General features: G+C 37.4%; 1 protein-coding gene across 2 annotated transcripts in view; it reads left to right on the top strand.

Moving 5' to 3' along the window:
* The window catches only part of GLCCI1 (glucocorticoid induced 1), a 54,015-nt gene that overhangs the window by 10,246 nt on the left and 20,207 nt on the right, over positions 1 to 23,562 (top strand). For both annotated transcript variants that reach the window (XM_041408474.1, XM_041408473.1), the window contains exons 2-3: positions 9,216 to 9,367; positions 17,345 to 17,431. In XM_041408474.1, coding sequence (XP_041264408.1) covers positions 9,216 to 9,367; positions 17,345 to 17,431 — 239 coding nt within the window. The remainder of the gene's footprint in view (positions 1 to 9,215; positions 9,368 to 17,344; positions 17,432 to 23,562) is intronic.

Genomic DNA, 23,562 nt, shown 5'->3' with positions numbered 1-23,562 from the left:
AACTGAGGAAAGAATGTCACGTTACCAATCAAAAGGTGAACCTTAGCTGAGAATTGTTAAAACATGAACAGGATTGGACTTCGTGTGGTTTAAGAGAGATAATAGAAACATGCAGATTGAAAAATGAGGAAAAAGTTGTAACCATTTGGTATGAAGAAAAAAAGATCTGAGAATGATCTGAGACTGATCTGCTAGAATGTAAGGTTTCAAAGTCAGCTCCAAGGAGTAGTAGCTGCAGTCTCAGAGGAAATAGCACAGACATTTATTCACTGCTTTGCACTCACTAGAAAAAAAGTCTAAGAAATCACTTTCCGTAAGGACAGTGATTTTTAACCTAGAAAGATACCCCCCCAAATTCTAAGGGCCAAGGATAATTTGGAATTAGGAATTACCAAGACTGTAATAAATACAGATTGCATATTTCAGTAAAGTCAATTCAGAGATGTCCATTGCAGGATTCTAGGAAAGCCTACTCAGAAATTGACACTTGCCTTCAAATTTCTGAGGAAGTCTTGTTAGCAGAGTGACATCATTAGAGAATACATACCTCCTGAGTATAGCAGGTATATCAGCAATGCTGATGTTTTAAAAATGTGAAAAACATTTTGTCTAGTTCTAAATTATGGAGAACTATTGTTGGAACTTGAGAAGAAAATGGAAGGGATGGTGGAAACCAGGGAGAAATGTTGAAGTGCAAAATGAACTTTCCAAGTGTTGTAATGCTAACCTGGTCGATTTGATAAGAAAACTGATCTCCTAGACGGGAAGTAGATGTTATCTGTTTAGGCAAATTTTGAAATTAGGGTGATGAAACCATTGATGAATATTGAGAGGTTTAATTAGTACACAGGAAGATTATGCAAGAAGAGTTTAAGAGCCATGGGAATTGAAGAAATAAGTTAAAAAATTAGATTTAAAAGTAAAAAGTGTATGTTAATGTATGTGGGGTTGTACTCAGTCAGAGTATCTTTTCCTCACAGGAGGAGCATCTAATTTGAAAATTCTGGGGGGTGGAGTTGGGTGATGGTAAGATCTCTGAACTGCCAGCATGAAGAAAGGTAAAAACTCCTGGGCACAAGTCTGGTCTCATATGAAGAGCACTTGGCCTCACAGGGGCTGCTGAGACATTAAATGGTGTACTCCACACTCTTTTCATGCTCCACAGTTCAAGAAAGGTAAAGTGAAACTGGAGCTGACTCAGAGAAAGACTCACAGGTTAGAAGTTTAACTGTGTGATTATAAAAAAATCTGAATAAAAATACAGTTGCTTTGTGAGAATCCAGGTGAGCATGGAAGGGAATGAGCGGGTGGATTGGATTGACAATGTAAATATTTATATATTAAACTCTAAGAAGGCCTGAAACCATCAGGAAAAATAAAGTTCCTGGGTTATTTTTCCAGTAGGAGTTGTGATGACGAATAGCTGCTGTAAGACTGACCGTACTCTGTTTTGAAGTGATTATGTGTTTTGTCAGTGATAGCTGCAAAGTGGGCTCCAGATTTAGGAAGTTGTTTCTAGTCCTTTGTTTCTATGTCTTAACTGATAATGAAAAGATAATTTATTTAATCATCAAAGTTGAGCACTCTCATTTAGGCAATCAATTTTAATCTGGTTTTACATTTCTATTTTCAATTTTTTTTGCAGAAAAATATATTATTGTTGTTTAGTATTTGCTCTAGCTAGGAGAATGCTTTCTATCTCTAATAATTGGTGATCATTATGATGGCATTGTATAGCCTCTGTGCATTGATTGCAGTTCTTTGTGTATTTTGATTATGGAAATGGTGAGTTGTGCCTTCTGATTTGTTTTATTCATTATTATGTCCAGCTGCATTTTGATGGAAAGAAGAATTAGATTAAAGGTTTACAAAACCCTCACTTTCTACGTGTTGTTAAATTTTAAGTATTGACTCTGAAGGGGTTTTTTGTTGTTGTTACAAAGACATCAAGTTTCTGTGAAAAAAATGTTCTTCAGTTTCTGAATCAACTGCATGTGTTTATATTGACCCCAAGCACCTCAAGCTTTAGTGCTGTTCTTGGTTCCCAGTTTGGTTCTCAATATTGGATACACAGAATAGATGATTCAGCCGATCTAAATTAATGAACTAAAAGGAAGGAAATTCTTTATATCTGCTGAAGTGTCCAACAGTTAATGGATGGTTGTTTCAGTGTGCTTTTTCCCAAGTGCCTAGCTGCTGAGCTCCAATCAAATTTGTCTTAACTTAATAGTACAAAGACTTTATTGAATGATACTAAGTTTAGGTATTTGTGTAGTATTTAAATTTGAAGTAATGATCTTACAAAGAAAACTATATTCTGAAAACATGAAATACATAAAAATATGAAGGTTTGGAATTGGTGCTTTTTACCTACATGTCATCCTGTTAGAGTGCAAGTGTGTAGGTTACATCTGTTGAACAAAGCAGGCTTTTGTGATATGAAATCCTACAGGTCCTGTACATGCCAGCAGTAATCCTTGTTAGAAGAATAGTTTAGCTTTAGCTGGCTGAAACTTTGTGCCATATGGTTTGTTTACTTTTCTTATGGAGATTAGAGCATTCTTTCTGTGTTTGATCCCTAAGGAAAATGTTGATTTTTAATAGGAGAGTTTTTCTGTGGACAAAATCTGACTCCTGAAACATATTCATAGTCACATTTTACCTGTACCTCTGGTTGGGGAAATAAGGGACATGAGGCAGAGACCTTGCTTCAACATACATGCATGGGCAACCAGGACTTTCAGTCGGCTGCAGGTCCAGTGAAATATGACTACAAATTCATCCATGTGTTCTTCTTCTACTAGTGTCCATACTAACCCTGCCACTGTGCCATCCTGTGTGGCTAGGTGTCCTTGAGAGTCTTGCATGAAAACTCTGTTATGGAAGAAAATGCCTTAACCTATGGGTTGGATTCAGTGACTAACCAGAAGATCTCTTCCCTTTTTAGATGACTTAGTCATACCTGTAAAAGATAACTCAATATAGTTGATTGCTAAATCCCGTATTGTGGGTCAGTGTGTGTACAGTTTTCCTTTGAAGGAACAAGCTGGTTTTGTCTTATGTTGTTTTCCCAGTATAGGTGATGTCCTGTCTTGATAGACTTCTGTTTCTTGCAGTTCAGTCTGAATTCTCATAAGCCTTGTCAGGTACAAAACCAAATCAGTCCTGACTACCAGACTGTAAAATGATCTGTGTGGAAGACTGGCTCCCCTCTTTATTTATTTTTTTTTTCCTCCCTGAAGAATTCTGGATGTAGAAAGCATATGATTCATGGACCTGGATCTCTGAAAAGCTCTTCCCTCTCAAGAAGTAGCCTGCTTTCTGCTTGGTTTTAGTTGTTGGAGCCTTGGTTAGATTATGGTGCTGCTCTGTGCTGCCTTTATTTTTCCCCATCAGTTAGGATGAGGAGAGGAAATTAGAGTGGAATTTGTCTGTTTCTTTAGGGTTGTAACTTCAGAATGTCAACCCTTGTCATTTTTAGTCATTCTCTCTTGTGATTTCTAAATATAGAAACTGGGGAATAATTTCTGAAGTTGATAAAACTAAACCAAAACCAGTGTGGTGGTGCACATAATGAAAACAAGTTTTAAGGAGCTAAATGTAAAGTACTTCAGAGATGTATCGGAGGTAACTTAAAAAGACTGTCTCTTCTTGTATTATCTTAGAATTATTGTTTTGGTAGCAAAGCATGGTACTGCCTTTTAAAAATTTGAAAATGCTAGTATTTTGTTTTAAGCTATTAAAGAGATTATGCTATTTAATTTGAAATTATGAAGGAAGAGTGCAGTAATTTCATGTTGTTTTTCCTTTCAGTTACATAAAAAGATGCTGTGGGTTTTTTTTTTTTTAGATCCTATTTAAAATCCTATTTTTTGTTATTTTGTGTGAGCAGTACATGCCAAACAGCATGCTCTTTGTTGCTCTGCACCTTTCTGAACTGTTAATGCAGTCATGCAGCCATTTAGCAGATTGGGTCAGAAACAAGTCTGTCAGTCACTGGCAACTGGGAAATGTCTTTTGAGCCAATAGATCTCTTTACTTCTCTGGAGTAAAACTTCAGGGGACCCCAAATCCCTTGTTAATCTTTTTCATGAGAGATTTTGGCTCCAATTACAAGAGAAAAGCCTTCTTGAGAATAAAGATTGAAATATTTTTTTAGAGTGGCCTCTAAATCCCCATTATTCAATCTTTTTCCTGGCAAAGTCATAGAGACAAGTTCTGCAAATTAAACATGCACCGGTTTGACCATCTACCTACATAATCAGAGCAGGAGAGACCAATCAGATGTACGTTCAGATAGCAGTACCATGTCAATATATACACGCCTTGAAAAGCAAGCAAAAAAAAACCAAACAAAGCTCCCTTGACCAGACTCTTCAGAGTTCTCTTGAATCCAGAAATCTGCTTTTATGGTACTCAGGGAATCACTGTCCAAAGTAAGCAAGAGCAAATGTATCCATTTTTCATGTTTTAGAAAGTGTAACAGGAGAGGGGACTTCTAATTAGGTGCAGGACAGTCATCAGTAGCTGCTGTGGGAAACGTGACTTAAGTGATGCCAGGCCATCATTCACTGTGGGTCACCATTCCTCAATATTCAGCTTTCCGTTTCTAGTTTTTGATTTCCTAGACTGCATTCCCACATAATTCATTATTTCAGAAGCACTCACACAGGCACTTCTGCATCTCATTGGGTTAGTAGATTGTTGTAAATTTCTTGTCAGATCTGATAGGAATGTCCTAGAAATATCTGATAATATTTTATGGTGGTATACACAGTCTCTGAATATTTTTTGGGCCAGACTATTTGAACTCTGACTTTGTGGCTCTTGAAAAGAGTCTTAAGCAGACTAGGATATCCATCATAGTGAGTCTTCCCAAGAGTATTTTTGGAGAAAATGCTTTTGAAGTTAGTATTTATTTCCTAGATAAAATCTGAAATTCTTCAGGAATGGATGAGTCCTAAGCTTGGGACTCATTTCATGAGTGGCTTGTAAATAGAAGGTTGTGCAGGGTGCTAGCAACTGAACTGAAGAGAAACAACATCTCATGAAAATTATTGTGGAATATTATTGTGGAATTTAATACTGATATTTCATGGTCTCAGGTTAATAGTTTAAGTTCAAGAACTTTCAAGGAGAGAAATTAAGACATTACTGCAAGAATGCTGTCTAACCTTTTGGCAGGACAGTGTCACAATTAGCTGACGTCAAAAGTGAGATGACAATACTCTTAGTTTCGGAGAAGAATGAATTTTATTTTTATTTCATGTTTTTCACTCAGTTTGAGAAGAGTCTGTGTTATCTGAGATTCTCAGGATAATTTTATTCCTTTAAAATCAGTTATATCTATGCAAGTACGTGAGTGGAAAAGTTCTGGCCAAATTTGAACTGGATTTGCTAACTGTTGAAAGAAACATGGGAAGAAAAGATGCTGACAGATGAGCTCTGGTGGATGGAGCTGAACCAGTTTTTTTTACTTGTACCAATGCTAGCTGTCAATCTTGCTGTTCTGTTGCAGGTGATTTTCCTCATTGCACATGTGGCACAAAGCTATTTAAGCTAAAAATGGACTGTGAACATGACTTTCAGATTTTGTGCAGGTTAGCTGCCTCTATCCTAGATGAGAAGGCAAGCTCTTCATTTTAGAGTTTCAGCAGGTTTTATTTATTTTTATAGGTTTTATTTGAGCCCCTTGTCCTTCTCAAAATAGCTGTCGTGTTAGGCTCTTACTGAATTACATTTTGCTGTCAGAGAAATGGAAACCTTTTTTCAGTCAGTCTAGGTGGTATAACTAGAATTCTCTTTGCTCTCAATGCAGCATGCAGAATCATGATTTCATGCAGGTTATTTTAGTTGACTCCTGCTGGGAGGTAGGATCACGCCGAATTTTGCCAGCTGTGGTTTTCAGGTGCACCATTGTGCCACATTGTGTAACATTCATAACTAGAATGGTGCAGCAATTTGTCCTAAATCCGTGCTATTAAAACTTGTGACGTATTTCAAGTAACACATAGAATCACAGGATATTCTGAGTTGGGACTCACAAGGATCATAGAATCCCACTCTTAAGAGAGCAGCCATACAGGGGTCAAACCCACAACCTGGGCACTACTGTCATCATGCTCTAATCAACCAAGCTAATCTCAGTGGTTGTGAGGTATTTTGCTTTGCTGCAAGCATATGTCTTGCTTTTCTTATTTCTAGATAACTTCCTCAGGTAACGTTACAGTGCTTAAGTGCTGTGATGTGAAGTTTGCTTATTCTGGAGGTAGAGCTGAGTTTCATATGAGATGTCTCACTTGTCACTAAAACAACAATCCTTTGACTTACTGCTGCAGTAAAATCCATTCATACCGTTGGGATATTGTCAGAAGAGTTTTAGTCTGAAACTTGAATAAAATCAGTCTGTAATTTTAGAGATTTCTTAATATTGTTGAAGCCTTTCTGAATGCTGAAGTCTTGTTGGCTATCTTGAGGAGCTGTTGAAGCACTTCAGCTATTTTGATTCTCTGAGAAAACTGAAGCATGAAGTTTCCAACCAGAGAAAGTGATTTCGGCTGGAGAAGGGTATTCATTATAGTAGCATCAACATTCCATTGATAATGAAAATTTGGGAAGAAGTATTATGTAGTAGCTCCTTAGAGTAGTGGGAAGCCAGATGTATGATGAGGTGAGAAAAGCAAGATTAAGAAATAAACCCTGAGAGCAGTTCTAATATTCAGAAAACTACTTAAGCTAATGTGATCTGCCACTCTTGGGGTCCAGTACAGTGATGCTCTCCAAGGCATCCCATCATGTCTGAGTACATTACTATACAAGACACTTCGTCAAATGCTAATTTGCAAAAGTTCCTTCAAATGTCATGCTTATAGATCCCTTCTCCTTAATTTTTTATGCTCTAATGATACATCATAAGAGGTGAGGAACCAAAACTGTTATTGAACAGAATACAGGGCTGCTGCTGTTCTAGCTCTCCTGGTGGTTTCTGCCCATTATGTTGTGCCAACTCTGCTGTAATGGGGAAAACCCTGTGTTTATGACTTTAGGGAGTGCACTTTAGTTTTCATTACATTAAACTCAGTGAATTATTTTGCCAGGTGGATTCACACATCTGTCTGTGCATGCCATCTCAAAGGAGATGGAAGGAGTGCAGATGGTGGTGGAATAGGGGTGGTATTAAATCCATCTCAAAAGAGGTGGAAGGAGCACAGAAAACAGTGGAATAGAGATGACATTAAATTAATGTTAACTTGAATTGGTTTATGCAGTTGAGAAGTGGTTTATTTCCTTAATTCAGGGAAACATTGATGAATAGTAGGGACTTCGGAAACCACATCTTGAACTTTTTCTTCTCTCAGCTTTAAGGCTTGACAGTGTCTTGCAGTCCACTTTCAAGATGGCCATGGAAAAACAAAACTAGTAATTTTTGGTGGTGTTGATTTCTCTTCAGTTTTAATGGCATTGTTTTAGTTATTAATGTTGGGATTTCTGTTGCCTTTTCACTGGGTGTAGAACAAGTTACAAGCCTTAACTAATTGTCTGGTTGTGTATATTTTGTTGTGTCTTTTGGGCTTGTGTTTTATTGGGTTTAGTCCTTACTTCCTCATCTTCAAGCATTATCTTGTGCATTGTTTTCTGCCTTGTTTTAAAAGGGTTTTTTTAAGCAACTTTCAAAACTTGGGCTGAGAGAGTAGCATAGTGCCATAGCATGACAGGGAAGGTTGGAAGAATTCTTCATAGCTTTTTATCCATTAGGTACACTTGTGTTTCAGTGCAAATGTAAACACGATTTTAATGTTTAAAATTTGTCATCTCTGTTTTGCATTTCAGACTTCTTCACTTTTAATAGTTCAGGGATCATTCTTAAAATGCAGATTTGTCACAATTGGAATCCTATAAGGATAGATCTGTTAGAAATGGTAAAGATTTGATTTATAGATAAGGCAGTCAGAATAATTATAGTATGAAAGTCAGCATGATACATTACATCATGTCCAATTCACAGCATTATTTAGAACCCTTCACCTAAAATGAGTAGCTAATGCAGTGTTTCAGCAGGTCTGTATATTTGTGTAAAATGGTCTGGGTTAACACTGTCTTCATATATCATACTATAACCATACTGTATTAGTGCAAGCTATACCCTATTTGTGCTGAATGCTATATATCACATTGATGATGGATTCTGCCTTTTGAGATTTATCAGTTCTGGGTGATACACAAATAGAAAATACTTGTGAAGGCCAGTGGCCATGTTTGGACTCAGAAGTGTGCCAGTAGGTCTGCTCTCACGTTTGGTGGGTCAGATCAGTGACTTGGAAGTTATGTCACTTGTGAATTTCTTTTAGTAGGGGTGAGCAGAACAAACAGTAGCTGCCGTGTAGGGCTTAGGTTGGCTTATGTGAAGTCTAGAAAGTGAGTATATGAAGTAATTTTGCCTAAAGGATAAAGGAGACAAAGACAATGCAGAGAGCATGCCATGAAATTCTGTTCTTTCCCACATCAATCTCATGAATCACCCTGCACTTTGCTGTCCAAATGAAATGCAAGAAAAAGTGTTCCATGATCTGGGTGTATGGCGAGAAAAGTACAGGGAGGAGTCGAGGACTGCAGGCACAATGATGAGTGGAAACAAACAAGGCAGCTGCTCTGACCAGCACTCTGTCAGAGGGAAAGATGGAGTCACACTCTCAGCTTGCTAAGGCCTGCAGTGAGATCTTGTAAATAGTGTGGAATTGATTTAAATAATGAAATAGTATGGAAAAGAGTGTAAATTGAATATGCATCCTCTTAACAACCACAATTTTTCTCATAATTTGTATTTTAGTATTTAGAAAGCTAAGCAAGCTGACTTAAAAAGTGCTAAGCTATATTTTCTATTTCTGCATTTCTGGCTTTCCTGAGTTGCATCATAACTGTATTTAAATTTGCTTGGTGTTTTTTGCTGATGAAAATACATAGCATAAGTAGCCCAGTTCTCTGTGGATATGAACACCTTAAGGATTGGGGTTTTTGTAACTGTTACATTTTCCCTTTTCTATTTGATTTTTTTTTTGCCTGTTGTATTTGCTTTGATGTGATGGCGTTCTTTTCAGCTTGGCATTTAGACAAAGGTTTCTGATGTATTCTTGCCATTGTGTGTCATAGCTAGCTTTTAACATTTCACATCAAATTTAGCCTGACTTTTTTGTTGATTTTGTTCTGGTTTTCTACAGTGGACAGGCCAAAATCCCAGCAAATCAGAACTTCTGGTACCATAAGGCGAACTTCTTCTTTGGACACAATAACAGGACCTTACCTCACAGGACAGTGGCCACGTGATCCCCATGTACACTACCCTTCATGTATGAAAGATAAATCTACTCAGGTAAAAGCAGTAAAACAAGACAACAGACATGTTTCATATAATTGATGTCTACTCAATTTAATTCTGAAGAAATGTGGATTCACTTAATTTTATTAGAAATACGAAATCCTAAAATAAGTACAGAAGTCTTTTTTTTATCTTTGCTAATGCAGTAACATGGTATGCGACGATAATATTTTCATGCTTTTAGAAAACAGTTGTTAAAAATAGTTTTCTCAATGTGGGCAGAGCTATTGAGGCTAAATAAGCAGATACCAATCTCAGCCTTGTATCTGGTTTATTTTGAAGGTGCTGTATGCAAAATTGTGCTGAGTATTATTTAAGAAAAAGCGTCCATATAACAATGGCTGAAAAACCAAAAGATTTTACTAAGTCATGGTAATAAATCTGTCAGTCTCAAAAACTGTGTGTTTGTCTGTGTGTGTGGAGCTGAGAGAAGGCTGCTAAGGTTATTCATGCCTGATACTCTTGTGATAGCCTTGGATTCTCTTCAGGGCTCTGTCCTTAGTAGGACCCTCTGGCAGGTAGGTTGTTGGGGCATTCTACTGCTCTAGTGCTCTTTGACTAGAAAGGTGAATGTTCTTTCTTGCCTGCTTTCTCCTTGTGCTGGAGCTTGTTGCCTGCGAAGATGATCACTGTCAAACAGATTAAAAAGACATAATTCTAATCACCCCTCCCCAATTATTATCAAAGGAGCTGCATTCTTTTTTCCAGCAGTGCTTTTGAGGTTTAGAATAAGCTACCTGAGTTCCTCTTCCAAACTAAATTGGAAACTAGAAGAAGCTAGCTCTCTTTAGTTACAGTTTCAGTCTAACAGGCCATGTAGATTTGGTTGTTAAATCAGTTGTTTATCTTTTGTGCCACGATTCTGATCCATAGTTATCATGGGTCTTGAAATAGATTCTATGATTCTAGTCTTTTGTGTAATACTGCGTTTCTCAGGACAAGTTAGAATGTATACAGAAGTTTCCTCATCTCTAAAATATGGTGTTATGCAGCACAGGAAGGCCTTTGATGGGGTAAAGATAAGCACAGAATGCTTAGAAAAGAAAAAAAATGGGTCTGTATGTTTCAGAAATCTTACTTAATGAATTTGAGAAATTGATGATTGAAATGTTCCAAGAAAATTTTTAGAAAATGTAATGAGGACCCTTTGGAAAAGACTGTCTTCATTTTGAAATGAGACGGTCAATTTCAGCCAAAAAACCAGCAGCCATGTTTACTGTCAAAAAGATCTACTTAAAAAGCCCTTAATCCTGGATTTATTTTCAAGGTGCCTTATTTTCACAATACTATGACTTTAAAGTCCTTCTGTTTCGAAAGCTTTGTAGTTACTATATTTCTCAACCCCCTCTTAAAATGCATATCCATATCTTTACAAATACTCATATGAATAGAAAACTTAGAATATTTAAACATTCACAAACATTTTCACTAGTTACAGAAAAGATAAACAAACTGTTCTTTCAGCTCCAAGTATTTGGCAGTAAAATTGCTTTCCTAGTGAGCTCTAGTAAGTGTTCAGGTTATGTGAACGTTTGGCTGCCTCCCTTTGCCTCATTCAGAAACTAAAAATGAAATTTTACCTTTTCAGCATAAGTATAAAATAGAGGAAAAGCATACTGTTGTCATTACAAAATGAAGTATTATTTCAAAGGGGTAGGAGCAGGAAGATCTCAAGGTTTGCATTTGTGGATATCTTTCAGCACAGGATTATATTACCTGTCTTTTTATTCAAATTGTACCAGACTCAAGCATTTATCAGTGCTTAAGTTGAGTCACTACTTGGGACTATGAATATGTAAAATGGAACAAGTATATTGATATGCACAGTGATTTCTAGTTGGAGGGCTTTTTTTGTTTGGTGGGTTGGTGGTTTTTTTTTTTTTTTTTTTGGTTTGTTTGGGTTTGTTCTTTTTCACCCCCCCAAGTAAAATGCTCACTAGGGAGGCTTGAAGATGATCATAAAATATTGTCTTATGTTTTGGTGTGTGTCTGGGTTTTTGTTGTTTGAGCTCTGTGTAGTTTGAAATATATCTAATTTCAAGAACTGAGGATGAGTTCCAAGGTTCCAAGTCATTGATAGGATGCATGCATAGCAAATTAAGTTAAATAAAAAGAAGTTAATGAAAATCAATAAACCATTTTTCTGTATGAGTGTGTTTCATTGGAGAATAAATTATCTCTTGTTTTACTTCTAAATTCAAGAACAATGCTGTCAGTATAACTTGCATTGTAGCTAGTATAATTATTTCTCTTTCAAGGGTATATTTTGTTCCTAATTAAATGTTAACCTAAAATCCAAATTTTGTGTAATTTTATTAAGGTGGTGATTATGGCTGTTCCAAGTTTCTTAGAATTCGTGTTTTTAAAGAAATAGTGTTTCTGGTCTTCATGGTGATGAGATGAACCTTTAATGAGCTTTATTCCAAGTCCTTGTTTCCACTTAAATTCTTTCAACTTGTATGATACTCATGAATAAAATGTTTCTTCATAATAATATAAGGAAGGGAACAGAATTTTGCTTGGTTTAGTTTGTTGTATCTTATAGAATAGGAACTACAGTTCATATTTCTGTGTCCCTCTCACTTGCCCCAAATGTTTTGGGTGAAAATACAGAAGAGAAGTGAAGTGGTTGTTTGCTATTGGAAAAATGCACTGTAACACTGCATTGTGGTATTTGTACAATTCAGTATTTCTCAGAATTCTGTATGTACGTTCGTGTGTGTATATGTACATGTGAATGCAACTAGCTAATCTTTAAGGAGCAGCACATTTTGGTAACCAGAGGTGTGCCATTTTATTTAGTAGTGTTTTAAGTATTTCAGAAATGCAGGTAAACTTCCTATCATAAGAAGTTAACTTGTGTTGATACACTTTGTGATCCCCTTCCTGAGTTCCTCCACTGTCCTACTTTCCTCTCTCCTTTTGTAAAATCTGAACTTTTCATTAGGGCCATTTAAAACTCAATATAATTTCTTTGCCCATTTTTTCTGTCTCTTCTGGGAGCACTGATGGAACAATTTTGTACACCACTTCTTTATGCTTCATCATTTAAGTATTTCCCCCTTTACAGTGTAAAGAACAACTCAGTGTTGAAATGGTTGTGTCTAACCTTGGAGTCTTCAGAAACATTTGGATAATTGTCAGAGTTGACAAATATTATTTGGCAGTAGCTAAGTAATTTAAAAGATATTTATAAAATTAAAAAAGATTAAATGAAACTTGATGTTGATGTCATAACAAAAGTATTGTCAGTTAAAGTTTGTCATGGAGTCTTTCTCAATCGAAATAATACAAAGAAATTAACAAATAGCCTAGTGGCATTTTATTACCCAGTGATTTCTAGTTGGTGACTTAGGTATATCCAGCAGTATTGGAATCCAGTTTTTCTCATTGTATATGGCAATTAGGTATGGAACAAATGAAACTGAAGAAAGTATGCAAAATGCCTTTCAGAATTTTTATTTCTCTTTAACCTAGAGAATAGTGCAGTGTTTCTAGGCTAAAATATGGTTGAGGTAGGTCAAGGCTTTAATATAGGTAGCTCTCATTAGACATTTTTTTTCTTCTGGGTAGATTTTTTTTGCTGTAATATTAACAGACATAAACAAAGAGGCTCAGTTCCATGAAGCTTTTTTACTGGTGTATTAGTTGTAATTGATTTTGTGGGATATTTTATGGCAGAAAGTCCAGGGAATAAGATATGTTGTAGAGCTGTGGATTTGTCATTCTAACTTAACCTGTCTGATGTTTAAGAGTCATCATCTATAGTCAAATTGACTTCTAACTCCTCAGGCAATTTCTCTTTGTAAAGTTTCTAGATGGCCTTTGAATGCTTTAGAAATACCTGAAAACCCATCAGTTTTTATTTTCTAGTGCTGCCATTGGGTTTCTTTTGAATGTGAAAGTTCTTCAGAAACATTTTGCTTCCCCTGTAAAGCGTAGACTTATGTAGATATTCCAGAATGCAGGCTGGATGTAGTAATTGGAGTGAAGGGCTGGCAATAAATATGAGATACTTAAGGTAGTACAGTCTTATTTTAGGTTTAGGTAGGTTGGTATGCTATGCAGTCATTCTGATCCAAATGGAAAGAATGTAGGTGTATGTCCCTGGCATTGAGTGGAAAAGCAAGGCAGGGTTACCAAATGTTATGGAAGAAGTTCTGATCTCCACAAAGCTGGGTGAGTTAGAACTGTGGTAATTGTGATTTGAAGACTGAAGAGAGCAAACAGATGTGGCATTCTGAGCATGTCTTATACCACGTGTCAGCTGAACTGCACCACGAACTTTAACATGTTAAATACAAGGGATCCATGTCTTGTCGGTACAGCATGCATTATCTAGTGTTTTCAGGGATCTCCCCCTAAAATCTTAGTTTCTTAGTGTGACCTTGCAGGACTAATCCTTCTTCATGAAGTTCAGTGCATCACTTCTGTGATGCTCTGAAATGTTACCAGTTTCAGAGATAGTGCCTGACATCTCTTACTGTGAGAGGTACTCTTACTCTCTCTCTGACTTGAAGTACAGCAGCTGTAGTTTTGTTTGTGATTCAGAAATTTTTCTTCTAATACAATTCTGAATTGCATTCTGGATTTAATTTTTTTTTCATATGTTTAACACTTCAGAAGTACACTTGCAGCTTCAAATGAAAGCTTCTGTTGATAAGCCTCTTTTGTGGAAGTTGTAAATAAGATGAGAAAACAATTTCCATGAAATGTGACAGATCGTGGGTGCTACACACCCCCATCTTATTTGTGATCTAAATGACAGCATTTAAGTGAGATTTGAGGTGTTCATATATAAGCTAAACTTAGAAAATCAGAATTTCTGTTTGAATACAAGTCTGGGGTGCTTCTGTTTGTTTTTTAAAAGCTTTTGCTTGAATACAAAGATTTGTTGTTACAAACTCAAAATTATTCTTCATATAATGTGGATTACAACATATTGCAAGCAGCAATTTCCAGGGTTTGAAGAAGACTACCTTGCAATAATATTCTAGTAACTGCTTATGTATTATTTTTGTAAAGCTTTTTCTTTTTTAAATTTGCCTCTAAATAGCACATAAATATAACAGTGTCTGACTTTAGTACTGTGTTAGGGACATCATACAATGTTTGTAATCTAACACTGCAGGTAGAACTGGGGATCACAAATAGTCTGCCCCCTGTATATTGTGTATGTCTACTTTGCAGGGTTATGTCTTGACTCAGTTTACCTGGGGCTGAAAGCATCCGTGTAGTCCTTGTCTCAAGGGAGATGCTATTTGATTGGAAGAGAATGTCAAAGCATTCTTGAACAAGTACAAAATTTAGTATTACATGAGTAGATATTTTCTGATTTTTATTTTTGATTTCTGAGTAGAGCCTCTGCACTATATGGATTCCCACCTCTCTCTCCTAGCAGTCAGTGGTGTTGTTGATGAAGGTCTTTATGGGGTGATCTTAGTTTGTGTTTTGTCCTTGCTCTCTGGATCAATATCTGTGTTTATTAAAAATACAGTCAGGCTCGTGTGTTCTACATATTTGTTTTGTTTTTTAACAGTTTACTTCTCTTTATTAAGAAAGTCAGTTTGGCTTTTTAGATTCTTGATATCTTTTCAGTTTATTAAGCTGCAGTTGAAAGGATATGAGCTTATAGTGATCCCTGGTACAACCTTCTGCACTACAGGTAAGTATTTAAGCCCCCAAACTGCCTGGTTCTACTTCATCCCGGTGTTCCCCAAATGGTGGAGCAGTGCTGTATTCAGAAAACACTTTTTAGAAGATAAATTTTCTTGGAATTCCAGTTTATTGGTGGTGTTGTGTGAGGGTATGGTTCCAGCTGTACTTGGGATATAGTAAAATATTTTAAGAGCAATTTAAATTGCAAATTGTAACAGATTGTGAAAGCCTGTGATTTAAAAAAAGTAAAAAATTTTCTCAATTTTCACTAGTTCAGTAGGAATCTGCAAGCTGCTTCAATGTTTAAAAAAAAAAAAAAAAACCAAAAACCCCAAAACCAACATTTAAATCCAACAGAATGTCTTCCACACAAATTTCAGGGAGATGAATCTGCAAAACCAAGTAATTCTTTAGAAGGTGGCTCTGTTAAAATGCAGAGCCAGCAGATGCACACAGTACAGGTAGCACATGCATATATATGGCAGAGGCTCTGCTTAGGGTCAGGAGAGTTAACTGCTGCCTGGCTGAGGGACTGCCTTGTCTTTCACATAGTTTTAAGTAGCTGTTTTAACTTCTCACATTTTATTTTTTTTTTCATAACCACATTATCTTCTGGTTTCTTCCCCAGGCCCAACAGAGTCATGTAATAAGTACACAGAATTCTTAACTTTTCATATAGGGACTTATTTTTTCTTTTCTGGGAACATGGAAGAAAAACTTCAAGACTGACTTTTTCCATTTGGCTTTCGAGTCACCCACACAGTTTGCTGGGCCTTTGGTTGAAGTATTACTGGTGGTGTAAAAATAACAGAGAAAAAGCCCCACCAAAACTGTGGAAAGTGCAGGGGTGGCAGAAAACACAGGAGGGTTATGTAGACCTGTGCACACAGAGACTGAGCAGATGTGATATTAGCACAGATGAGTTAGGTGCTGGGCTGTAGGCTGTATAACACCATGGCACTGTGGTGGTTATGGAGGTGCAGCCCATGCTCTGAAGTTACAGTTCTGAGCTTGATACCGTGGCTGGCTGGCCTGGAGTGGCCTGGCCCTGGGGGCTGCTCCCAGCTCCCTTGCAGGGCAGTGAGGAGCTCTAGGGGTTGTTTGATGGTGTTCTCCAGAATGGTGCACAGCCTCCTGCCTGAGCCAGACAGTCTCAGGTATCCATGTGGGTACTACAAAAGCTTCTAGATCCTAGATGGGAAGCAAGAGTAAGCTGTGGAGGAGTAGGGTTTCCATGCATGAGAACAAATCCCACAGGCATGTGGATCCCAGATCCTATTTGTCTCGTGGGCTGGGGTTTTGTCTCCCTTGAAGAAGTATCAGCAGTGGTCCCCTCCCTTAAAAACCCCATGGACAAATTGTTGTTTTCAGTGATACAGTTTTATTTCTTGTGTGCTTACTGTGAAAGAGTCAGCTAATACTAGTAGGAGTTGCTGGGGTAAAAAATCCCAACATAAGCAGATTTATTTTTATGTGCCTATAGCACTGACTTTATATAGTTCATATGCCAAACTCTTCCTGAATTTTAGATGTTTCCATTGTTCTTGTGACTCTCTTGTTCAGGAATTCTGGTGGATAACCTAAATTTTCATTATAGCCTTGTGGCAAATAAGCATAGTGGTTGAGAGTTTGGGCTTTCTGATGTTTCTCAGTCTTTGAGGTTTAATTTTAACTCCTACATCTAAGGACAGTCACTAGACTTACAGGCTTTGAGATATGGCTGGAAAAGGCCTGCTTGTCACTGTGCTGCTCATGTAAGTTGGTGCCAAAAATAATAAATGGTGTATAAAACTCTTATCAAGTCAGAGTTAGGAGAAGGGATTGATTTTGTGGTCCAGTGGTTGAGGAAGACAAGCTTGAGTTTGTCCTACAGTTTTTTTAATGGTGTGGTTTTCGAAACTGTCCGCTAAGTGAAATGTAGACATGGATGCCAAAGCACAGTGGGAGCAGCCAGGTAGGGTTTTTTGTCAGGTGTTTGATTCCTTCAGTAATGTGCATTGTTCTCATCCTTTGTAAATGTGAGTTTACAAAGCTTTGTTTTCTGTGTTGCTTTTGTTTTTTGTCAGGTGTTTGATTCCTTCTTCAGTAATGTGCGTTGTTCTCATCCTTTGTAAATGCGAGTTTGTAAAAGCTTTGTTTTCTGTGTTGCTTTTTATTTATTGAGATTATTAGTGCTGCATGTCAGATTCTGAAATTTATTCATGTAACTCTGACACTACCTAAAGAGTAAAGCAGTAATGTGTGCCAGAGGTTTTTCTCACCTGGAGAACTCAGTACAGCATATTTTCTTTTTTTTTTTTTTTTCCCTTGTAGACACCCAGCTGTTGGGCCGAAGAGGGAGCAGAAAAGAGATCACATCAGCGCTCAGCATCGTGGGGAAGTGCTGATCAGCTGAAAGAGGTGAGAAGTTTTGTGCAGTGGAGCCTTTCAAGTTTTGATAAGCCCAAGACATTTTTTAAACCCTATCTGGAGTCCAGGAAGCTGCACCCTTTCCCTCTCCTCTTTTGCTTTTGAAACAGGTTTTACCCCCAGTCTGAGAGTTGTTTGAAGAGTGATTGTTATTTTTTACTTGTTGAACTTCCTCCCTGCATACTACGAAGTTGGTTGTGAAAGAGTGGCCAAAGTGAGCATTGAGGAACCAGCTTCTTGTTGCTTTCTGTTCAGTGTTATGTTAGTTTTCTGACCTTTAACACTGCTCACTTGGAAGAGGCAAAGTGTCAGGTGGTATGTTCACATATCCTTGGTCAGAAATTTTGTTCAGATTTTAGGTTGGAGATGGAGAGGACACCACTTCCACAAAGAAGTGTAGATACAGTAATGGTATAAGTGCTTGAAATGCTCTTTAATCACAAATATTTTGCTGTAGACTATAATTGCAACTAGAAAGAACCTACAGAAAGTAGATTTGCATAATGAGAAAGTCGATACAGTAAAATGGTCTCCAGCTCAGCTGAAATGACAGTATCTCAGTTTTTGTCCCAGTAACCTCCATTTTGTCCAGAGTTTGAGTAACTAAATCTGTCCAGAACTTAATAAGGGGCTACATTCAGCCTCATGCCCCTGTCCGGAAGAGTGTATGCTCTCTTCAAGAACTGCACTTTTCTTTTAGAAAAATGAATCTTGCAGCATGTTCCCATGAGGGGGAACTTTCCCCTCATACTCTGGGCTTCTTGCATGCTCTTTCCTGACTCCCTGTTGAATAGGGCATTCAAAAATGAGAAGGAATGTATAGGTTATCTAAGGAGATGAAGTTAAAAGGCAGTATATCTTCTTCTTCTGGACAGCCATTGATAGAATAATTGTCAGAAGGAGTGATGCAAGTTTAATTACTCACATTTTAAAATCATATTTGACAAGTATGGCATAATCTTGCAATCCATTGGTGGTAATACCCTCTTTTTTGAAAGTGAGGTCCTGGGCCAAAGACAGGTTGATCAAAAGAGCGTTTCCTGTTCCCATCTCACCGAATACATCTCATGAAACCTTGATGTATTGACACATGGGCCTTCAATTGCCTGAATGACTTCATCTGCAGCTGTGAGGAAGCATTTGGAATCACAGATAAAGTGACCAGAAATAAATGCGGAAGGAGTTTTGTGTCTGAAAAGTTTTGGCTTAAACCTTTCCTGCCAGCACAAAGAAACTGTAATACAGACAGGAGTAGCATCTGTTTCTCTAGGATAATGTTTCCTTGCTTTTACTGAGAGACTTTTCCTTGCTTTTACTGAGAGACTATCCTTCATACTCTGGCAGTTTCCTATCAATTTGTGCAACAAGCAGCTCTTCTTCACCACAGGCCTGTGGCTGTCAGTGATAGTAAACCCTTCAGCATGTAAGCAAGTCTCTGTCATTTGATAACTGTGATCCATTGTGCTGGGTTGCCACCCTCTTGCTGTCCTGACCACAAGGGAAAGATAAGAAATGTGTGGCCAGTGTGTTTCACAGTTCCTTTTTTTTGCTAGAATGCCTTAGTAGACAAAATAGGTTCTGTGGAAGAGAGTTGTTTCTAGCTAAAGTTTGTAATGGCTGTTCACCCCAAAACCTACCCTTGTCTTCTTCAGCATACAGTTCTTTCCCTTCCTCTGTGTTCCTTTCTCCAGCTACACAGGCCAGTTTTCTTACCCTTTTTAGTTCCTTGGGTTCATAACCCATGTCATACTTTCTGCATCATCCAGCCACTATTCAGCTACCCTATTTGAGCTCTTACTCTATTAACTTCCAGCTCCTTGTTAGTTCTGGCTATCCATTGTTTGGCTTCTTCTTTTCCTTTCCCTCAGTGTCAGCTTGTGTGGTGGGTATTAAGTTTTTGTTCAATACCAGCAGTATCTGTGCACTCAGTTTCTTTATGCCACATTAATCTGCAGTTCCTGGAAGGAGAAATTCCCTGGGGTGGTTCTATTCAGACTGTAAAGCCCACAAGAGACAGAATTGTTAACAAGTGCAGCTTCCAGTCCCAGATATCTTTCTTGAACATGTGCAAACTGAAATTTTTGCCAAAGCTTCACCAAATGTAAAGATTCTTCCAAGGGGCTAGAGGAGAACATTCGCAGCATAAAGGAGCCTCAGGCAAATGTTTGGCTTTTTCATCCAAAACAGTGGAAAATAGAGCCATGCAGGTAAAAAGCTTAAAGTAATGTGCTCTTCCACCTTCTCTTTCATTTCATTTCAAATCACATTCTCAAACAGCCCTAACACTTTTACTGAGGTCTCTGATGGGAAGGAGATGGAGTAGAATGTTGCATGGTAGACATTTGACAAAGCTATGGGCAACTGAAAGCAAGAGCATAAGTAATGGAAATAAAAATATCACCTTCTCCTGGGCAATTGCATTTCTTAAGTGTAGTGCAACACTGTTCTGCTCAGAATTTTGAATTGTTTTCCACAGTATTTGACAGTAAGCAAGTAGATAGCTGATGGCAGTTTCTATGTCTTGTTTTAGCAATTTGTATTCATGTTTTCTTGCTTCAGAAAGTAATGCAGTGATTTCCAGCATTTTTTTTATATGTTGGTAGTGTAAACTAGCTAAATATTGTGTGATAGTTATTTTATTTTGATAAAATAAGACTGTGTGTTTAAGTTCAAAAAATAGTTTTTTCCTTGGTTAATTTGAGTACTATTAAAATTAAATAAATTTATTAAGTAAAACTGGTAGCTCTTTTTTAAAGATCTACATTGTGAAAACAAAAAGTGAATGTATAGGTTTGACATGCCAAGCAAGCAAATTAATTCAGAATTACTGCTTACAAAAATTATTTCAGTTTGGGTAGTGAAACTTACTTTGCCCTTAATTGAAATATCTGTGTGTCAGGATTAAAACTGTCTAGCACTAAAATAGATAAATATTTGTTTTCTTGTTGTGGGTCTATTAGAAATTTAGAAGTCCTTGCCTCTCAATATAAGCTTTCCTTTAATAATTTCATAACAAAATCTACTTTTAAAGAATTTGTTTATTCTGAAGGGCTCTGCTACTTGATTTTAAGAAGTCTTAAGCTTAACTTGTCTAAGATGATGCCACACTGCTTTAACATGATTTCAGTAGATACATGTCTTGACTGGGACATAAAGATTGCTGTCAGTCTTTATACTGGACAGTCATATTTTTTCCCTTTTCAATCTGAATAATTAGTTTGAAATTCTCTTGACGTTTTTCAGGGACAGTTTTAGTTACAGCTTACCCTGAACTGGAATTTACCCAGAATGGGAAAAACCCTTTATTTAAAACTAATAGTTTTCGCTTTGTGTAGGTTTTTAAAGACATATTTCAGACAGCTGATTTTTCACTTCCCTTAAGCAGCTCTCTGTGCTGTATCTGTTACACAGACAGCAGCAGCCCCCCATTGGAAGGTCCCTTTTGCTCTAACAGAGTACTTGAAAAGGACTTAGGAATAAAAGAGAATTGAATATGAGAGCTTGCATGCCTAATGTGCTTTCATATAGCAATTGAAAGATTGTATTCAAAGGTTTAGAGGGAATTTCTAATGCTTGTTTTGCTCTTTGACCTACTGGTTAACTAGTTTATTAACAAACATTTAATGAATGAGATGGAGCTCACTCATTAACAAGGAGTTTGTGGCTGGATCAGCAATGGGAAGTTACCATGTTGTGTAGGCTGAGCTGTAGAAATACAGCCTATTGATTGGTAAATATTAGTGAGCAATTGAGAGGTATGGTGGGATGTGTCAAGTTCCTTCATATTAGTCTGCATCTACGTCCCTTCAAAAAGAAAAAATTACCAGGATATTTAGATTATCCCAGTGTTGTAAAGAACTGACCTAATTTGGTTATTTCTCAATTTTGTGCCATTAGTTATATTAGACTGTATGCATGTCACAAGTGGCATAGACAAAATTCATATTATTCATTGTACAGCTTTGAGCTATAGAAACACTTAAGCAAGCAAAAAATATAGGAGGTTTTCCTGATTCGTTTGTTCAATAATCCTGGATGGTCATTTTACCTTCGGCTGACAGTAAACCATGAAGACCAAACTGAAACTTTGTGCCCTGAATGACTTTGTGTAGGCTTCTGATGCACTGCTCCTTGTGTTTTCTCAGTGTTTTTTGTTGGTGGGGGGTATTTATAAATTACTTTAAAATAGGTGAAGAAAAGAGTCTTTCCACTGCATCAGCAATGTTGCAGAGAACAGTCACTTGGAAGAGCAAAGTCTAAAATTTTCTTAATTTTTGTTGAAATGTGCACAGATCTGTGCTGTGTTTTCCCCCTCCATGCAGTCACATGAGAGTACTTCCCAAATGTGAATTAAAATATATTTTTTAAAATGTACTACCATATATGTTTATGCATTGAAATGTGGCAAAACGGTTTTAGATAACAAATGGCATTTGAACAGTTGAAGTAGTGTTCAAATTGAGTTTACTCCTTGATGAATTCCTTGATTTTTTTTTTTTTAAAGATACGTTTTACTTTCAGCTATATCCTCTAAGAAAATAGCTGTATTTTCTAATGATAATGTTCTGCCCTCTTCAAGTTAGGTAGGCAGGGAGAGCAGTTGAGCTGGTACACAAAAATAATTCACATGTAATGGATCTAAGTGCACATATGTGCAAGGCTAAGGCTTAAATATCTTGAACAAGTGGGTGCTTTAGGATACAGATTAGAACTTTTTATGATGATTTGCACATGTTCATTAATATGACTGTGTATACCCCAGTCACAATTATGCTCAGTACTTGGGCATGTGGGGGAAGTGGTGTCCCAAACCCTTTCTGTTCTCAGCTGCTCGGTGAAAATGGAGCGTTTTCTTACTGCCCTTTGGTTTGCCCAGTGTAGCGCATGGTTCCTTTCCTGCCACTTCCTTGTCACCATTTTCTTTGCACAGATCTGGTCTAATACTGGATCTTCAAATGCCTGTTTTCCTGATACCACTCACTTGGCACCATTTTCTTCACGCAGCAGACTCCCTAGCTCATATTTGCTGCATCAGTTGAGTGCCCAGGAGACAATATCTGCTGCTTCTCTGAGATAATTGGTAAAACAGATGCCATCAAGGCATATGTTTCAGACTCTTCTTACTCCATGAATTATATTTGTTTTGCAAGAATAAGCTGTAGATCATTTTGCTTATGTTTGGTGCTCTGATGGTGCTTCTCTGCTGCCTGAGAAGAACACGTAGATAAACTTGGAGGAAGCTAGCACAGCTATTTCTGTTAGTAGCAGTGGCTTTATTTCAGCTTGAAATAGAAAATAATTGGTAATTAAAAGATAATCTTGTAGAAGAAAAAAAGCTATTGCAATTTCAGGATGAGCAAGTGGTAGAATCACTGTGGACTCCCCTGGGTGAAGAGAGATGGAGCATCGTTCAGTTCAGCAGATTTCGTGTACTCAAAAAGCTATTGCAATTTCAGGATGAGCAAGTGGTAGAATCACTGTGGACCCCCCTGGGTGAAGAGATGGAGCATTGTTCAGTTCAGCAGATTTCGTGTACTTGTTGACACTGCCAGCTTGTGGTTGTCTGTGCCAGCAAGCCTCTGTCTCCTAGGTCTGCAGGATAAACAGGAAATGGCAGATTCCTTTTTATATGCCCAGTGTTACTTTCTTGTTTCCTTGACCAACAGTAATTACCCTATCATGGACAGCTAGGGTCTTGCAAGTTCAGGGCTAAGGACATATGATCTAAGAAGGCACATCTGTTTCTTCACTGCATTGCTTGTTTGGCTTAAGAGATTGTATGAGCTCCAGATGCACAGTCAAATCAACAATTTTCCATCTTCTGTTTCTCCTCAGTGACCCGAGCACTCTTTTCTTTGTTAGTGTCAAGAACCTACTGACTGCCAAAATACACATACTCTTGAGGTGGCTGAGAGAGCCTTAAATTCCAGGGATCCATTGATTCCTTTCACAATATCAGAGCTTCAAGGTTTTTGGCTAGCCTAGAGACATACCAGCCTATCAACACTCTCCCATTTAGTGTTTTCACTATCCAAATTTTACAGTGAGAGACTATGTTGTCAGAGATTTGCAAGCTTATTTGTAACAGAAATCAGTCAGTCAGATCTCTGAGGTGGTATTGT

This window comes from Onychostruthus taczanowskii, unplaced genomic scaffold (genome assembly GCF_017590055.1).
Source record: "Onychostruthus taczanowskii isolate IOZ18803 unplaced genomic scaffold, ASM1759005v1 scaffold3, whole genome shotgun sequence".
Lineage (NCBI taxonomy): Eukaryota > Metazoa > Chordata > Aves > Passeriformes > Passeridae > Onychostruthus > Onychostruthus taczanowskii.
Note: the sequence above shows the minus strand (reverse complement) of the source record. Positions and strands in the feature narration are given on the sequence as shown.